Source organism: Etheostoma cragini, chromosome 12, assembly GCF_013103735.1.
Source record: "Etheostoma cragini isolate CJK2018 chromosome 12, CSU_Ecrag_1.0, whole genome shotgun sequence".
In the NCBI taxonomy this organism is placed as follows: Eukaryota; Metazoa; Chordata; class Actinopteri; order Perciformes; family Percidae; genus Etheostoma; species Etheostoma cragini.
The window spans coordinates 2472592-2489899 of NC_048418.1; the positions used below are offsets into that span (position 1 = coordinate 2472592).

The 17308-nt window shown below is 41.2% G+C and overlaps 1 protein-coding gene across 1 annotated transcript in view; it reads right to left on the minus strand.

The window, feature by feature from the left end:
* The window catches only part of cdh6 (cadherin 6), a 70954-nt gene that overhangs the window by 40429 nt on the left and 13217 nt on the right, over window positions 1–17308 (minus strand). The window contains exon 2 of the mRNA XM_034888522.1: window positions 3190–3533. Coding sequence (XP_034744413.1) covers window positions 3190–3408 — 219 coding nt within the window. The 5' untranslated portion in view covers window positions 3409–3533. The remainder of the gene's footprint in view (window positions 1–3189; window positions 3534–17308) is intronic.

Below are 17308 nucleotides of genomic sequence, written 5' to 3' on the forward strand. Positions count from 1 at the left end.
TTGAAGTCCTGGATGATCATAGTTGACTCTGCACATGAATGCATCACACACGGACTACAGGCTACTTGTGTTACTCATTTTTGTCTTCCTGTTCCGAGTCCTCGGATACTTGGGTTTGGCTGACAGACATGGAGCAGGACTGGAGCATGATGAACTCAACTGAGGCCTAGAGTTGTTTGTTGTTTACCGTTCAGGGAAAGGGATAATGTCAAGCAACGCTTGTGTAACTAAATATTAATAATTGGATCACGACTGGGTACATATTCGGTTTCAGAAGATTCTTAAATGTCTAAAATTCATGGTATCCGGAGTAAAAAAAAAAATTATGTAAATCTCTACCCTGTCCCTGCTAATCTGTCTCTTAACCATATTGTTGTCACCACTGCATATCTGTATCTGAAGCACCCAGCAGAACCCCTGCAGTGACAGCAACACCCCAGCAGGGAGGAAAGTGTGCTGACTCCATGGCGCTTCGCTCCGTGTTTACCTCACTCATGGCAAACTCCTGTTTGTTTCAAAGCTTGCTTTGTTTTGTGCTGTCAGACGGCAGGCTTCATACAGAGCAGCAAGCATGGCTCCCAGCATCTGGCTGCTGATCAAACAGCACAGCGCCAGCAATCCTCATTCTGCACTGTGGGCTAACTTCACTAATAGGCCTACTAGTGAGCATCTTCTCTAGATATTAAACAGAGCAGATAGAAAATCCCTACGTAACCCCGCTATCTCTGCACAGGGTACGGTAACACTACACACCTTATTATTACCAGTGCAATAATATATCAGCAAACAGCGTGTTTCATGTACAGCTTCAGTAAGAGCCTTAAAAAGACAGATTTTGATGTTGATGTTGATAGATTCCAGTCATTGTTTTCATATCTGACCTGCTCCATCCTTACATCACTAACAGGTCACTCAGGTTTTCTAATTAAGGTGACTGTTATTTTTGAAGGGGTGACACCGACTCTGTGGAACGACCTTCCTACTGTCTTCTGCAGTCTCTGTTGATGCTTTTAAAAAGCAGCCGAGGACTCGCTTGTCAAAACTCGCTTGTGTCGCATGTTTGTAACTTTGGGTTTTTATGTCTACAATCAATTATTTCCATTGATATATTATTTCTTTTTTATGCTTGCTCGTTTTTGTGTTTGGATGTTACTGTATTTTAATAATTGTTATCATTTGAAGTAATAATGGAACTGCCTCAGTAGTCTGGATCGACGTTCATCGACTGGATTATTGCCAGGATATCGGGTGCCAGATGGCCTTTGCCTTGCAAAACTCAGTTTGATTCGGGAAAAAACAATTCAGAACAAAGCCGGCCTGCTTGGTTCTTCTAACTGGGATGTTTTGGGACTGATTGGATTGCTGTGGACTAGTTTAAAGAGCTAACGGTACTGAAATGTGTGAACAGTTCACTTTATTTAATATTATATGTGGTGTTTATCTTTTGGAGGGTGCACAGAACAAGTTCCTTCTTGATACTATTTTACACCGTTGCGTCGCTTCATTGACAACTAGTTGATTAACCTTTGCAGTAGTGGAGGGTGGATCAATCCAAATATTGATATTATCCATACCAACCTTGGTATGGATATTGATCAAAACCATTGTAATGAGATCCGCAATAAAGTTTCAGTTTCTCTCTAGTGTGACCTGCTGAAGATCATCAAAGAGGCGACCTGTGCTGTCTGTGCATGTGCTGCTCCTGTCACATCGCAGAGCAGACACACTTTGCTCCGCCTTCCCCCTTTTGTGATTTGATGCTGTACCGTCACGTGACTCAGGGGCGCCAGGCAAACAAGCAAACAACAAGCTAGGCCCGGCAGCACACACGCACGCACGCACGCACGCACGCACGCACGCACACACACACACACACACACACAAGCAGGACAGAGACAGAGCAGAAGAATGCAGAGGGGAAGAGAACCGTTGTGTGGCTACATTTTCAGTCAGAAAATGAATGTATGATTTGATTAAAGGCTGAAAGATACGGCGGTAACATTACACATTTTTTAAAGCATATGAAAATTCTGTCCTTGGTTTTAATTTATTAATAATCCAAATGTAAATCACAAAAACACTTAGGGAATAGGTAAGGAAAACTCATCCATCTATATATTGGCACTGTATTTACTTGGTATCGGATCCATACCAAATATTGCTGTAACGCACACTAATACTTTGCAGTTCTTGAATCTTCCCTTAGAAAAAAGATGGAATTTCATTAATGTGGTTGTGTCTTTTTAAGAGTGAGAATACTGAGACAGAAATGTGATATGTGGATACTATTATATTATTGAAATGGTGGGAAGTATGCCGTTATATACAACCTATAACATACTTCAGATAACAATAAGAAGACGAGGATGATAGTACTGACAGTAACACATGAACCACGTGAGTCATTTTGTACATGTATGTGTGCATGTAAGACATCCGACACTCTCCTGATTTATTCACTTCACATTGTTTTTTTTGCCCATCCTGCCATTTTATTCCTGTCAGAATCTCTGCCTCTTTGCCCTGAATGTGTACAAGTTTTGCAAAAAAAATATCACACTGGAGCAATTTTAGAGATTCTATTTGTGTTCAGAAAACTTCTCATGGTGGCATGGGGAGGAAACAGCGGCGGCGCTCACAGAGCTCTGACACACATCCAAAGTAACCTAAAATACACATGTGTTCAGGGTACTCTGCACTTCCACTGGGAGGAAGTTGCTAAAGCCCCTGTGTGTAGAATGTTTTTGTGAGTATAACATATTTTAGATTACTTTGGTAGTACACATTTTTGTTTGTGGAAAATGAGTGTATCTGCAGGTCTTGCTGTTCACAAAAGTGCTTTTTCCAGTTTAAATAGGACCACTGGGGGCACCAAATTATTTTTTACCTAAACAAAGTGGCGTTAGCTGTAAAAGTACACCGTCATGCAGTAAAAGTACTGCAGCAGTCTTAGCTTCTAGTAGTAAAATAAAGTTTTTGTTGCTTCAACGTTTTGTCAATTTTTCATCCCGTCGTTTTCCCGCAATTTTTATGGCTTTTGTAATACTTTTTGCCATGGTGTTGTTACCTTATTTGTGGATATTCACCATTACTAATAATGGAATTGATCTGTATTGATCAATAGAATATGGGACTATATCAATGTTCACTCACTGTAAGTAAAAATGGAGGCGGTGGCACGGCGCTTACCTTGCCAATGTACTGGTAGTCGCTGCCTGTGTACTCCTCCTGCAGGAAAAACTGGTTCCACATCCAGCCGCGTCTCACTCTTTTGAGCAGCTTTTCTCCTCTGATCGCTGCGTCAGTTTGCTCTCCATCTACAGTCTCTCTTCTCTGTCCGTTCAAAGACAAAGCATCCAGGGACAGGCCGAGACACAGCCACACAACGCCCACTGAGATAGTCGTCATTTTATCTGGAGGGGGTGTAGGATGCACAGGTCACAGATGTTTTATCTTCCAAACTGGATCCCCTTAAATTGGGAGATGGCTCTACCAGTCATAGTCCTTTAGGTTTGGACGGACTGGGGAGGGGTCTGAAAAAGAAGTAGAGCAACAGTAATGAGTACATGGCTGGGCTAAGCATTGCAATTCTGACGAGGTACCCCGAGGTTTCCACAAGTTAAATTTAAGGCTTTGTAAGCCCTTTTATAACACCATTTATAATGAAATGTAATACCAACTTCATGAACATACTGGTAAAAGTATATAGGATATAATGGTATATCAGAACCAATTGTAGGCTATTTAAATAATTGTTCACCAAGTACTTGAAGATAATACAATTTATTGTAGAACTCAATACATACATGCTTTGTGATGAAACAATAAAGTAAGCCCAATGGCTACTCGCTTGCTTTTTCACTCGCTGTTGAGCTCCGTCAGTCAAACCACTCCTGCAAATGCTTCAAATTAAAAGCCCACCGGCAAACCATGAGTGATGTGTATAATTTGATCCCAGTTCACCAACAGCTACACTAAATCAAAAGGGCCAAGTACCTTGGATGAACCTTTTCACAAAGAGTGAAAACTCAAATGAGACACCCACACAGTTCCAGAGAGAGTTCTCTAAATCTCGTGAACTCAAAAACAATTTGTACACACTCACATATCTTTTTTGTGCCCTGACAACGTGAAATATTCCCATTTACCATGGTTGTCTCTACATAAACGCATCATCTTTTTGCCTGGCATAAAGAGAACGTTGCATAAATGTACTCCCACTCCCACCGCCCGGCCGTACAGTCATTAGTGACACACGGGGAAAGCAATAGAGTCCGACTATCATTTGACATTAACACAACAAAGGCTGAAACCCAATGAAAAGGCCACAGAGAGGCTGTAATAATAAGAGCAGAGACTGAACATCACGACACCAGAGACGAAGGTGTTGACGATAAGGTAAGAGGCATCTTATCTTCACAAGCTACAACTACTGAGTTTGTTTACACAATGAGGAGTATATTATCACAATGTATTTAACATGTCATACTGAATACCTTAGTGAACATTCTCTATCTTCTGTAATTATTTAAAGTTCCCATATCATGCTCATTTTCAGGTTCATACTTGTGTTTGGGGTTTCTACTAAAACATGTTTACATGCTTTAATGTTCAAAGAAGACTTTGTTTTTCTCATTCTGTCTGTCTGAATATACCTGCATTCGCCCTCTGTCTGAAATGCTCCGTTTTAGCACCTGTCGCTTTAAGCCCCCATCCAAGAAAAACACATGGTCTGCTCTGATTGGTAAGCATTTCTGAGTCTTCTGCATCTATGCTCTCAGAGCCACTGCACCGTCATTGCAGGCGGGGAATGACTGTTGCGGCACCGCTGCAGCACTTTCTACCTACATACAGTCTAGTTGTGACATCACAACCGTACAGAAGTCCCGGCAGCTTGTTTAAAGGAACAGTTTCTAAATACAGGCTGGGTGCATTTGTCTGTGGATTGAGCATTTCAATACTTTCACAGTTATTATACAACACCTCAACCTGTTTTACAATCAAAAGACGTGGAAATCTCACTTTTGCTCTCCAAGACATCCATCTCCTAACAGCCATCTCTTAGCAGATAGATTTGAAGACCTTTCTCTCCAAAGCTGCACTAATAGATGCTTTTTATATTGACAATGGATGTAAATGTATAATTTGAGTTTAGTGATGAACCCACAGGAAATTATCACCAACTCTGCAGTTTGTTAACACAGAACCATTTGAGAAGCCATCGTTAGAAACAGCTTAGACAAGGGCAGACACTAAATACCTGGCAGGTGATTGGATGAACCATCTGTCTACTTCATGCCGGCTGCTGTTGTTTTGAACCAAAGATAAGCGGTTAGTTCAGAAACTTTCAGAAACACAGAATTTCCGCAGATTTTGAAACCATTTAAATTAAACTCAGAAACACACGTCGACCATAAGCAGTAAGACAGTCCGCAGAACTACGCAGGTTTTCATTTTCCTTTTTGATCACTGCTGAAAAGTCTTTAAGAAGTATTCTCGCGAGAATTCAGGTGCCATGCAAGGTTTCAGCTTTCTGGTGCATCTTTGCCCCTTTCAGCTCAGTGTGTTGGTTTTCTGACTCTGCTCTTATCCACCTGGTTTCCAGTAGCAGCAGCCAGCTGTTTCCAGCTAACACGCTCTGATAAGCCTCTGTACACAGACTCTGTAAGAGACAAGATGGTGAACACAGCGGAGCCACCAGCAGCTTTGGAGCACGTTTAACTGACTGTGGCTCGTAGATGTGCTACAGAAACCTACGTTAATTGGAGAAATTGGTAAGAATAAGGAAAGATTAATGTTCTTCCATTACTGGAGAGACTGATTAATGCTTGATGATTAAAAATAAGACTTTTTTTTGTTGTTGCCCACATTAAATTCATTGGGTTCAATCCGGGTTTAAATGTTTAATCGTCATGTTTAGCGGTTCAATTTTGATATTTACTGAGTTAATCCTTTTCGGTTGAACCACCCAGAAAGGTTTAAGGCTCATTTACACAACGTTTCTCTCTCTCTCTGCTGTTCACAGGAAATAACATTTCATCTTACTGCTGTTGTGAGCTGGTTATATAGTCTGTATGTGGGATTACACCAGGGGTTAAGGTGAATAATTAACAGTACCCTCCTGCATGCATCATTTCAGGATTTAAATAAACGTTTCTCTCAAACATGACTGAACGTGATTGAACACTGATTTAGTGATTGTATAGCATCTGAAAGACACTTTCCAAAAGAACTGCCTTTTGTGCACTTAAAAAACTGCACTGGATCAATAAATCCATACGCATTTATGTTGAAGGATCTGGAAGGAACGCTCACACAGCAATTACAACACCGAAAGGAAGTGTGCTTTTATCTTCCCACACAGAGCTCCGTCAGTGTCTTGCTGCAACAAGCAAAATGCTCTTTTAAAAAAGAAGAAGCTTTCTATACAAGTGTACGCCATTGCATTGAGTTGACACAGCACAAAACAACACAAGGTAGGCTACATTTTGGCAAAGGAAAAACTGGCATGGCTGTTTTAAAAGTCACTTTGACTCTCACCTCAGCATACCTGAATGAAATGTCACTCAATCCTCACTGACCGTAGAGTCTGCAGAGCTGCACATTAATGTGTTGACTAATAAATAAAACGTAATGCAACTGCCTTGGGGTCAATTGTTAATGTAAAGAATATTACTTTAATGATGCACCCGGTTAGAGGAGAATCAAAACAATCGCAGAATCTCTTTCATATCCAAGCTAAATTGGTTTTGCAACAGAAATGTCCCAAATTGGGACCATGTGAATTGGAATCGAACAGAGATGAATTCACTGAGTTAGAGTCCAAGTCAAGTCTCAAGTCTTTGAGCTAGAGTCCACATATTTAGCATTTGTGGCTTCTTTTATTTATTGGCCGAAGTGTTTAAAGCCAAAGTTTGTGATGAATGGCACGAGCAGTTGACATGTTTGTTTTCCTCCCTCCGATGAGGCCGTGCACAGCAGATGTTTTACAGATTGCGTGTTACGTAGGTAGGTCAAAGGTTACGGTCAGCTTATCAGATGATGTAAAAATAAAAATCCTGCATTTCGAGTTGGAGTCAAGTCTAAAGTCTTTTGAGGACCAGTCTCGAGTAAAGTCTAAAGTCACGAATCAAGTTGGTCTCAAACTCGAGTCGCTATCTCTTGAATCAAATCGATTCAGGAAATCTGTGACGATACCCAGCCCTAATGAAGAGTGAAGTGCTTCTTTGAGGCTGCTCATTGAGGAAAAACAGACGTGATGATGAACCGACTGATTAATCAACTAACTAATGCTAATTGTGAGCTGGCTGAGCTTGATTTGAAGAGTAGTCCACCATATCAGTTCACATTTACAGCACTAGGGTGCAGCCCTGATGTGCAACAGTGGTTTTCACCCTTTAGGCATCACAACACAACTGTAGCACGGTTGAAGCACCGTAATTCCTACAGCCCAATGAATCCATTATCCTGACCATTTAAAGTATACAGTTGCATTATTCTCATATCCTGCATTGTAAAGCTATTTAATCTGCTTAATGTTATTGATGTTATTGGAGCCCTGAACTGACAAATACCACAGCAGTCTCCCTCGCTCTCTCCCTGTCTCTTGCCCTTCCTTGTCTCTATCTTGTTCTGTCTAATGTTTCCTTTCCCGCTCTCTGCCTGTACTGCATTAGTCCCATTAACTTGGCGCTGTATGAAAAGGCTTTAATTTAATCAGGTGAAGAACACACAGGAGACTGATTGATTCTGGCTCTACGCCTTCACTCGGTTTTTAACGAGCCTCACCGCTCTATTATTGTGCAGTGAAAGAGGCTGGAGCCTTCAAGTTTTCTGGTTCAAAGGGACTTTTCCCCCATCGCATAATTATTCTAGTGTGTATGTGAATGCGTGTGAAGTCACCAAAAGCACTGTTGGCCTAAGTCTAACCCCTAAAGAAGTCAGCACCAAAATCACAACAGTTTGCATCCACACTTACATTGCACTATAATTCCAAATATGACAATATTCTGAATTTGGTACCGATCATGAAAACAGCATATTCCATGTGAAAATTTTCCAGTTAAGACATGTGGGATATGCCTGTATTATTGGGATTTTAGGAGGCCGTTGTGGCTGTGGCTCAGTGGTAGAGTTGTTGCCTGCCGATTGGAAGGTTGGTGGTTAAATCCGTGGTCCCACGTCGAAGTGTCCTTGGGCAAGACACTGAATCCCGCGTTGCCTCCGATGCTGTGCGTTTGTGTAAGAGTGTTTATCTGATGAGCAGGTGGCCCCTTGTACAGCCTCAGCCACAGTGTAAGAATGTGTGCAAATGGTGAATGGTTCCTGTTCTACTTAAAAGCGCTTTGTGTAGTCGTTAAGACTAGCGCTATAAAAGAACAGTCCATTTACATTTTACAGTCAGTTCTGTGCGTTGCAATGGTTGTGGTACACAAACCAACCCGCCAACAGTTTGCAAGACCGCGGTAGCGATCTTGCCACACTGCTTACTCTCCAACAGGCTTAATATGTGTGAAAATCATACTGGCTACTAAATTGGAAACTTTCCAAATACTCTGCTGTGATTCCTCTTTTATCCAAACGGACTTTGAAACATGTTGACAGGGTGTTGCTGCAGCAGTTGATCTAGAGCACCATCTGCTCAAAGGGCTTACTTAACTGTACAAACTCAGCCACTGCAGTGACTAGTCAAGCTAACATTACAGGAGGAAATTAATAAAGAATGTGCAGGCCATCTTTCTGGCCACACCCATGGGGGCTACCTTACATACAAATGGGGTGGCAATTCAGTTGATAAAGGAGCTGTGGCTCCATGGCAGCTAGGCACGGGGCGGTATAAGATTAGGACCGTTTGATAACCATCAGCAAAAATATCACAGTTCTACGGTATTACAATTACAGCTAGGCCTTTGTCCAATCTGGGTGGCAGAGGCGCTCGTGGAGATGTCTGAGTAAAAGAGGGAACTGACAATCTACAACCCACTAAATGACATCAGTCCAAAGCAAACGCCTAATGAACCTTTCCACAACAACGAGGCAAGCAAACATTGAGCTATCACAAAATACGGGGTCCTTATGATGAAACACTGAGTTCCAGTTCAAGTACAACAACGTATTGAAGTACTGAGTTGATTCAATTATGTTATGTTAAGACTCAAGATGTACAATCAGAGCTCTGCACATCACATCACATACAAGACTCTGTCGGCTGCAGCCAACGGAATAGAGCAAGAACCCCTTGGCCTGGCGCATAACTAGGTGGCGTGTATGAGTGGATATGCTCAGAACAGCAGCGAGACTGTTATTAAAGCAGTCTGGATTCAAACAGTCTGAGCCAGTTTAGAACAGCAGCACAGGCCAACGTGATATATTTCCTCTCCGATCTCCCTCCTTTGTCCCTACAAACCGTGATAAATGTTCCTGACCTTAAGGTGACAATCACAGCACCTCTCCTCCTCTGTCGCCTCCATCTCCTACTTCTCCTGATGCATGGCTGTGTATTTGTGTGTGTGTGTGAGTGTGTGTGTGTGTGTGTGTGTGTGTGTGTGTGTGTGTGTGTGTGTGTGTATGTTGCCACCTTGCAGACAGCCACTGAGACCTCTGACAACTCCCAGAGGACCAATTAGAGGTGGAAAAGGAGAATGTCAGCCACCACGCAGCTTGTGTGTGTGTGTGTGTGTGTGTGTGTGTGTGTGTGTGTTTGTGTGTGTGTGACAAGTACAAACCCAGCCACCTCTTTCCATCAGAATAGACCAGCCATCTGAAGGCAGCCAACAGCATCCACAACACCTGTCCAGTTTTAACTCACACACTCTCAATGGCTCTGCCTCAAAAACACATGCACACGCACGCGCGCGCGCACGCGCACACACACACACACACACACACACACACACTCAGACATGTCAGAAAGTCCAGTCCCCGGTCCTTGGGAGTGTGAAGTCTCATTATGAATAAACCATAAACGAGGTGCAGAAAGCTGCACCTTGACTTTGGACACTCGACTACTTGACTAGTTTTTAAAGAAAGAACTTTTTTGGCAACTTTTTTGTGATCCATATGACATGACCATGAATCATTCTCTTTAATATAGACCAGAAATCAGGAACATGGAGACACAATTTCATTTAACCACTTCACTTCAGTCTGCCAGTCAGTCAGTCAGCTTATTAGATATTCAGTCTGGGGGAAACGCAGCAGGAACCCAGCCAGTCCGTAGCCCAGTTTTTGGCTTGGTGTATGTAAACATCGTAACTGGGTTATGATTGAGGAACCTAGATAACACTGATTTAAAATAAGTCACATTGCCATGAAAACAGGAGTTTTCATATCTATAAAGACATGTTGACATGCTACTATTCAATTCAATTCAATTCAGTTTTATTTATAGGATCAATTCATAACAAGAGTTATCTCGAGACACTTTACAGATAGAGTAGGTCTAAACCACACTCTATAATTTACTAGTTTATGTAATTTAAGTTATGTGTTTAGTAATGTTCTAGTATTTCCCTCCAGAGCCAGCAACAGTGCGACCATGGCGGGGAAAAACTCCCTTTTAGGAAGAAACCTCAGACAGACCCAGGCTCTTGGTAGGTGCAGTCTGACGGGGCCGGTTGGGGTTATAATGAATAGTCAGGATTCAGGTTCGGGATTTTGCTAATTTTTCCGTGATTAAACTAAGCCTTGTAGTGACGACTGTATTGTAGTGTAAAGAGAAGTACTTCCACTCTTGGGTATGGGTAACCGGAGTACAAAGTCCCATGATCCCGCGGGGCCCGTGGTGGATGGATGAGATGGTAAAGACATGTGGTTCTGCCCGTGTAGAATCCCTACCGTATTGGTCAATGTGGGTTTCCACAAAATGGTTATGGCGCTCCGATAACGTGTGTGTGGCAGCGGCTTATACACCGCCCCATACTAGCAGCCTAAAATCTACTATTTTATCTGACATTTTAACTTAACTGCTCTTTAATGTTTAACATCTTGTACTGCACTTTTTTGTAAAGCACTTTGAATAGCCCTGAAATGTGCTTTACAAATACAGCTGCCCTGCCTTGCCTTACAGATAGAGTAGGACAAGACCACACTGTATACTTTGTAGAGAGACACTTCTTTTAGACGTGCTTCCAGGATTTCTCTACTTCACTAACACTAAACAGAAATGATCTTACTCTTTAGTAAGTATAATGTTACTACTACATTATTGTTCCTTTCAATACTGTTTTCTGAGACTTAGAACCATGATCTGAGCATGCCAGTGGCAAAACAAGCGCTTTTTGGGGCCATACATTGAAGGTTCACAGTTGCCTAAAAACTTACATTGCCGCTTGTCTTGTGTAATCCTGGACCAATTTCAATGACTGTTCTCAGCAGCAGGGCTGGGCATTATATTAATGTTTTAGCGATATAAGACTAGAAATCATGTTAGATTTTCAACATCGTAATATCGTAACAAGGATAAGTGTTGTCTTTTCCTAGTTTTATAGGCTGCACTAAAGTAAACTTTACTGAGTAAAGTGATTTCTGAATTTACCAGACTGTTCTATTATTTACCTTTACCCACTAAGTCATTAAATCCTTTCTGGAGATTATTTATCAAAAAATCTCATTGTGTAAATAACATTTTATTAATTAAAGCACCAATAGTCAACCATACAACATCGTCGCAATATCTACATCTAGGTATTTGGTCAAAAATTTGATGATATTTGATTTTCTCTATATTTCCCAGCCCTACTCAGCAGTCACTTAGATACAAAAACAGAGGAAAGGAAAGAGAGGTTTTGTTCATTTATCATGTAAATAGCCATTATTATGTTGATATCTAAATCCAATGTGTTAATAAGACAATAATAAGCGGACAGTGTGTGTGAAGCTAGCTAACATGATGCCATTAAATAAATACAAACTGAATCATTAACAGCCCAACTATTGTTTATATGAATACTTACAGAACAAAACTTGACATTTACATTGGTTGTTTGGTGGAGACAGCAAAGTCAAATGTTGAATTGCGATCAGCTGTTGACATTTATCCTTGCACATGAGCCCATGACCTCCAGTAAAGGGGCCGAGGGGCACATTACATCACAGTGAGGCCCTACTACTAGTGAGCCCCAACTGTCCGGCAAAGTAAAAGGGAGACGCTACATGCCATTTATCGTCAGGATTTATTTATGGAAATGTCATTGATGGTTTCTGTCGCATCGACGGAGCACAGCTGCTGTCGTTTACTGAGCGTTAATGGCGAGTCATAGCGTAAACACTTCCTTTTCTAGCTAAAACAAGGAGAGGAGAGGAAAAGCAACAGCATCAAAGTGTTTCCCGAGACGTGACAGCTTCATACAAACACTGAAGATGGATTCATTTCCGATGGTTACAAGGAAACAGATTTCTACCCATGAGTTGGCATGTAACGATTACTGTTTTCATTTAAAACATTATTATCACGGTGGGTTACCACGGAGAGGAAACCATACGTTTAATTCTTCCCAGCTACATCCGAGTCTCCTGAAGTTGCCGCGCAGACGCACTGCATAGACTCCAAAGTGCATTTCCTGAAGTTGGAATCATGGCGGAAGGAGCGGACGACAACGCTCAGGACATTCATCAGCCTTCTAAGTCTGAAGCACGGCCATATTTAGGTTATTATAAGAATGCCTGAGGACAGATGATTGAAGATAGCTATCCTGTCTGCACAACGTGCAGGGGGAAAATGCTGCCAAAGGCATTGAACACACTTTAAAAAATACCGCGATAATACCCAAAACTGTGATCATTTGGTTCAATAGTTTCTCGACTGATTGATTTGTCAAATAAGGGTTTCCCAAAGCCAAACACAACGTCCTCAAATGTCTTGTTTTGTCCACAACTCAAACATAATCAGGTCCTGTCACAGAGAAGTGAAGACACTAGAAAATGAAGAAAATGACATCAGAGAATATTAACTTATTTCCTCCAACAATGAATTGATTATCAAACAGTTGGCAATTCATTTACCAGTTGACAACTAATGGAATAATCTCTGCAGCTTTATCACAAAGAGTTTGACAACTTCAGGTAACAACTGATTATTTGTACGCAATAGCTTGCGTTAATGCTGATGTTGATGAATACAATAATTAATGAGGTAAATAATGGGCCAGCTGCTGTTTTCTTAGCCCCACACCGCAACGTCAGCTATTCAGCATTCACTGTATCCAGGCAGGCAGCTCGTCATCCAACCCAGACAGGCTTTACAGCCCTTTGCTACAAAGCAAAGATCAATGATACCAACACAGCAATATATATACGCACATATTGCACACATGAACACACACATACACATACACATGCACAGGAGCAACGATGGGTGTGTATGAAGGGCAGATGGTGTGTGGTCAGCAGGCGGTCACACAGCATTCGGACTCTCTCCCCAGCACTCCTGCTGTGATCAAAGGACTCCCCTATTTAAACCGGCCTTTGACTCATGTTTGTGATTTTGTCAAAGTTTTACTTTCCTGGTATTAACCCTTACCGGGCCATCTGACAAAGTGGAGGAAGCCATCAAGATAGCTTTTTTCTAATACCTAACCCTAAACCTTTCATTGTTTTTTTAGCCTTACTTTTAAACAAGTTTACTCTTGTGAAGCACTTTACGCTCATGATCCAAACAAGTTCATTTAGTCTACTATTTAAATTTATTAGTGATCTTTTTTCTTATACGACAGGCTTAAAGAAGAAGGAAGAAAGAAGACAGAAAAGAAGAGAGAAAGTCTGGTTATGGTCCCACTACCCTACACCAGAGGGATCACTGAGAACATCCAAAGGGTGATCAGCAAACACCACATAAACACCCGTAAAACTAATTCTCTAATAACTCTAATTATCTTCACCCAGCTCTGTGACGTTTTGAACAACAACACAGTAGCACAAAATCAACACGTCAAAAAATACCAGGATTAATAAGCTATGGAGGGCAGTGCAAGTCCTCAGGCAAAGACCAGCAGCTCTCATGGGTTCACATTAGTTTGCGTAGCGTGGTCTCACGCGAGAACAAAGAGGTTCTGAAATGAAAATAACACCAAACTGACAGAAAGAGATTCTCCAGCTCAGAATGTGTCTCACTCACACGCTTGAGCCAAAGAGGCAAGCATAGAGCAAGAAGCATGGAGTCTGAGTGGAGAGACATGGGCTTACACATGTACCTGGAACTCAACCTAACCCTAACCTAGTGGTTCCCAATCTAGAAAGGGCACCACCTAGTTTGGGAACCCAGAGTTATGACAGGGGGAGGCGAACACTAAATATAAACAAACGATGCATGGTTCTGCTGCACTGCTAACAAAGCATTTTGTTTGTGAAGGACTGCCGTGTGGACGTAAAGACGATAAAGCTACACCACAAAGCACAATTACCAAAACAAAGACAAGAAAATATGTAGCGGGGACCATAATTCCATCCGGATTCAACTACGAATCTCCCGCATTATGTCTCCGCTGATCTCTCTCTCTCTCTCTCTCTCTCTCTCTCTCTCTCTCTCTCTCTCTCTCTCTCTCTCGCCCTTTGCTGGAGAAACAGCTGATCTCAAGCCACTTTAAAAAGGGCTTTATTGTCATGTGAAACAGACGTTGACATTGCTAACGCAAGTGTGAAATAAAAACAAGAATGTGCATACAATAGCCTAGGTAATGATCTACTAGCATCAGGTTTAAACAGAGCTGTGCGGCATTGCAACATTATAATTAAATATAGAAATGAAAATGAGTTTAAGTAATATCTACATATACTTTAAGCCTATATATATACACACATATCTACAAAAGAAGGGCCCTGCTGACTAACCCTCACCCTGACGTAGTGCTGAAGCCTCATTATAACCTTAGCTGAGCTTATAAATATATAATGCATTATTTCAAAGTTGTACTTTTTATGGATTTGTTTAGACATAAATGCATTTTGAAGGATCACTGAGTATAACAAAATGATAAGTTGGTTATTTATCTACATACAATCTATGCAAAAACACTCCATGAACATACTTTACAGTGACTAGTTTAGAGTAGGAACTCTGCCCTTTCTAGTTATATTCTCTGTGAGTGTGCAAACAATAGACTAAACTTTTGATACATTCAAGTATACAAAGAAGAAACTCAGTGCTCCCTCACACTCGCGTACTTCAAAGTAATAAGAAGGTGTAGAAGTCTCATTAGTGTTGCACTGCAGCTTTCCACCTGAAGGTATTTTCTACTGCAGTGGGCAGTACTAATATGGTCTGATGTAGCACTGGATGCACCACAGAAATGACCACAGCTGTCTGGGAAAATCAGTTCATATGCTGAACTAAAACTTTCAGAAATGACGTTACATAAAAAGTGACAAAGCAGCGCACAAAACTGGCTTCATCGTCTTGATGTTGCCGAGAGCAGAGAGAAAACTAAGTTGTCTCGTTGTTTTTAGCAGTGAACGCCACTGTGTCAAACATGGTTCTTCATATGCTGGTAATTTGCATCCAGTGAGAGTCAAAGTCACACCCTTCTCCTTCCGGTCCATGGGACCTATGTATGAAAAGATATGAACGGGAGTGAATAGGGAGAGGCAATTTATTTTTGGATCCCCTGGGAGTTGAGCCATTGATTACATATAGGATGTTTGTCAATTTAAAAGATACGTTTTCAACCAAAGAAAGTCTCAGTTTTCAACTGTTGTCATCTATTGCAATACATTTGAATCCTGATCCTGATTGTACTTGTGTTTTTTAAAGGCCACTGAATATGCGTCAATATGCATCATATAAGCAAATTGCTTGATAATCATTGGAAGTCCACTGAAAACATGCTCTCTTCTTACTGCACATTAGGTTTTTTGTGGAATAACGATTTTTGTGGGTTCATTTGGTTATTTATAAATCCAATATGCCAATATAATGCCAATAAAATATATCGGCCGATATGTGGTACAAAACACAAACAAATTTCCCTAACATTAGTTATTTGTAGTTATTTATGAGTTCTCACTAAAATAATATACTGATTTGTTTTATTGTCACAACAGAAAAGAGGAACATAAAATATATTAAAGTTCTGATAAACAAAATGTATAAAAATATAAACTTAAGATAAGAAACTTAAAGTCCTATGAACAAAAACACAGTGTTGCCAACAGGGACGCTGTAGAGCGCCCTCTGGTGGACAAACGATCATACACCAACGCTCATATATACATGATCAAAAAATTGCTTCTAAAACCTGAATAATCTGAAAATATCCTACCTGTTTTAATCGGAAAATGCTTTATTTAGAAAAAGGCCTTATGTGGAATATCTAAAAAGAATACGCCGTTTACAGGACCCATTTTAAATTTTAAATATTGTCATATTCAGAATGATAGTGGGTTATTAGTTTGCATGTAAACATGCTCAATGTGACAGCAAAGTTATTGACTGGACTCAGTCAACTGGCACTATATATACAATAAGCATGGGTCTGATTTTATGGAGCACTGTTTGCATTTAATGTTTCTAATCAAGGCAGATAGCATGACATTATTAGCATCATCTAAAAAGCTGCCTCCTCACCCCGCCTGTCCCCTCCGGTGTTGACATTAACGGGTGTGCGGGGGTGGGGCTGTACATGCAAAAGCTCTCAACCGTGTGTGTCCATGTAGTGACCTACATGCTGTATATCAAGGGTAATAGTTTGGACAATACAGAGTAAATGGGACTTTTGTTGTTTGCAAATTAAAGGACATCCAGGCTGTGATGTGAATCATAAAGATCTTTAAGCTCTGAGCTCTCCTGCATTACACTGAAGCCAGTCACAAGCAGGCTTTTAGTGGAGTGAAACAGTTCACACAAACTAACCAAGCACACAAACACAACAGTAATGTACATTGTAGGTCATGTAATCCCTGACCTCCTGTGCTTGACCCTAACACGCACGCGCGCACACACGCACGCACGCACGCACGCATGCACGCACGCACGCACGCACGCACACACATTCAAACTGGGTGACTCGTTCCTAGCAATTACAATTCCCAACCAGCCTAATCCCCCATGCAACCTGAGCTGCTTTAATCTTGACAAAGGGTAGATAATAGATGTTGAAATGTGTGTGTGTGTGTGTGTGTGTGTGTTTGCTATCCATCAGAAGAGACTTAGTTGAATTTGCACACATTTGCAGACTTTAAACTGTGCTTATTTTGTCTCAGTCTTTTTTTTGGGTTAGACATGTAAGCAGGAAAGTCCTTAAAAGAATACACTTTTCAGTGTGTGTGTGTGTGTGTGTGTGTGTGTGTGTGTGTGTGTCTGTGTGTGTGTGTGTGT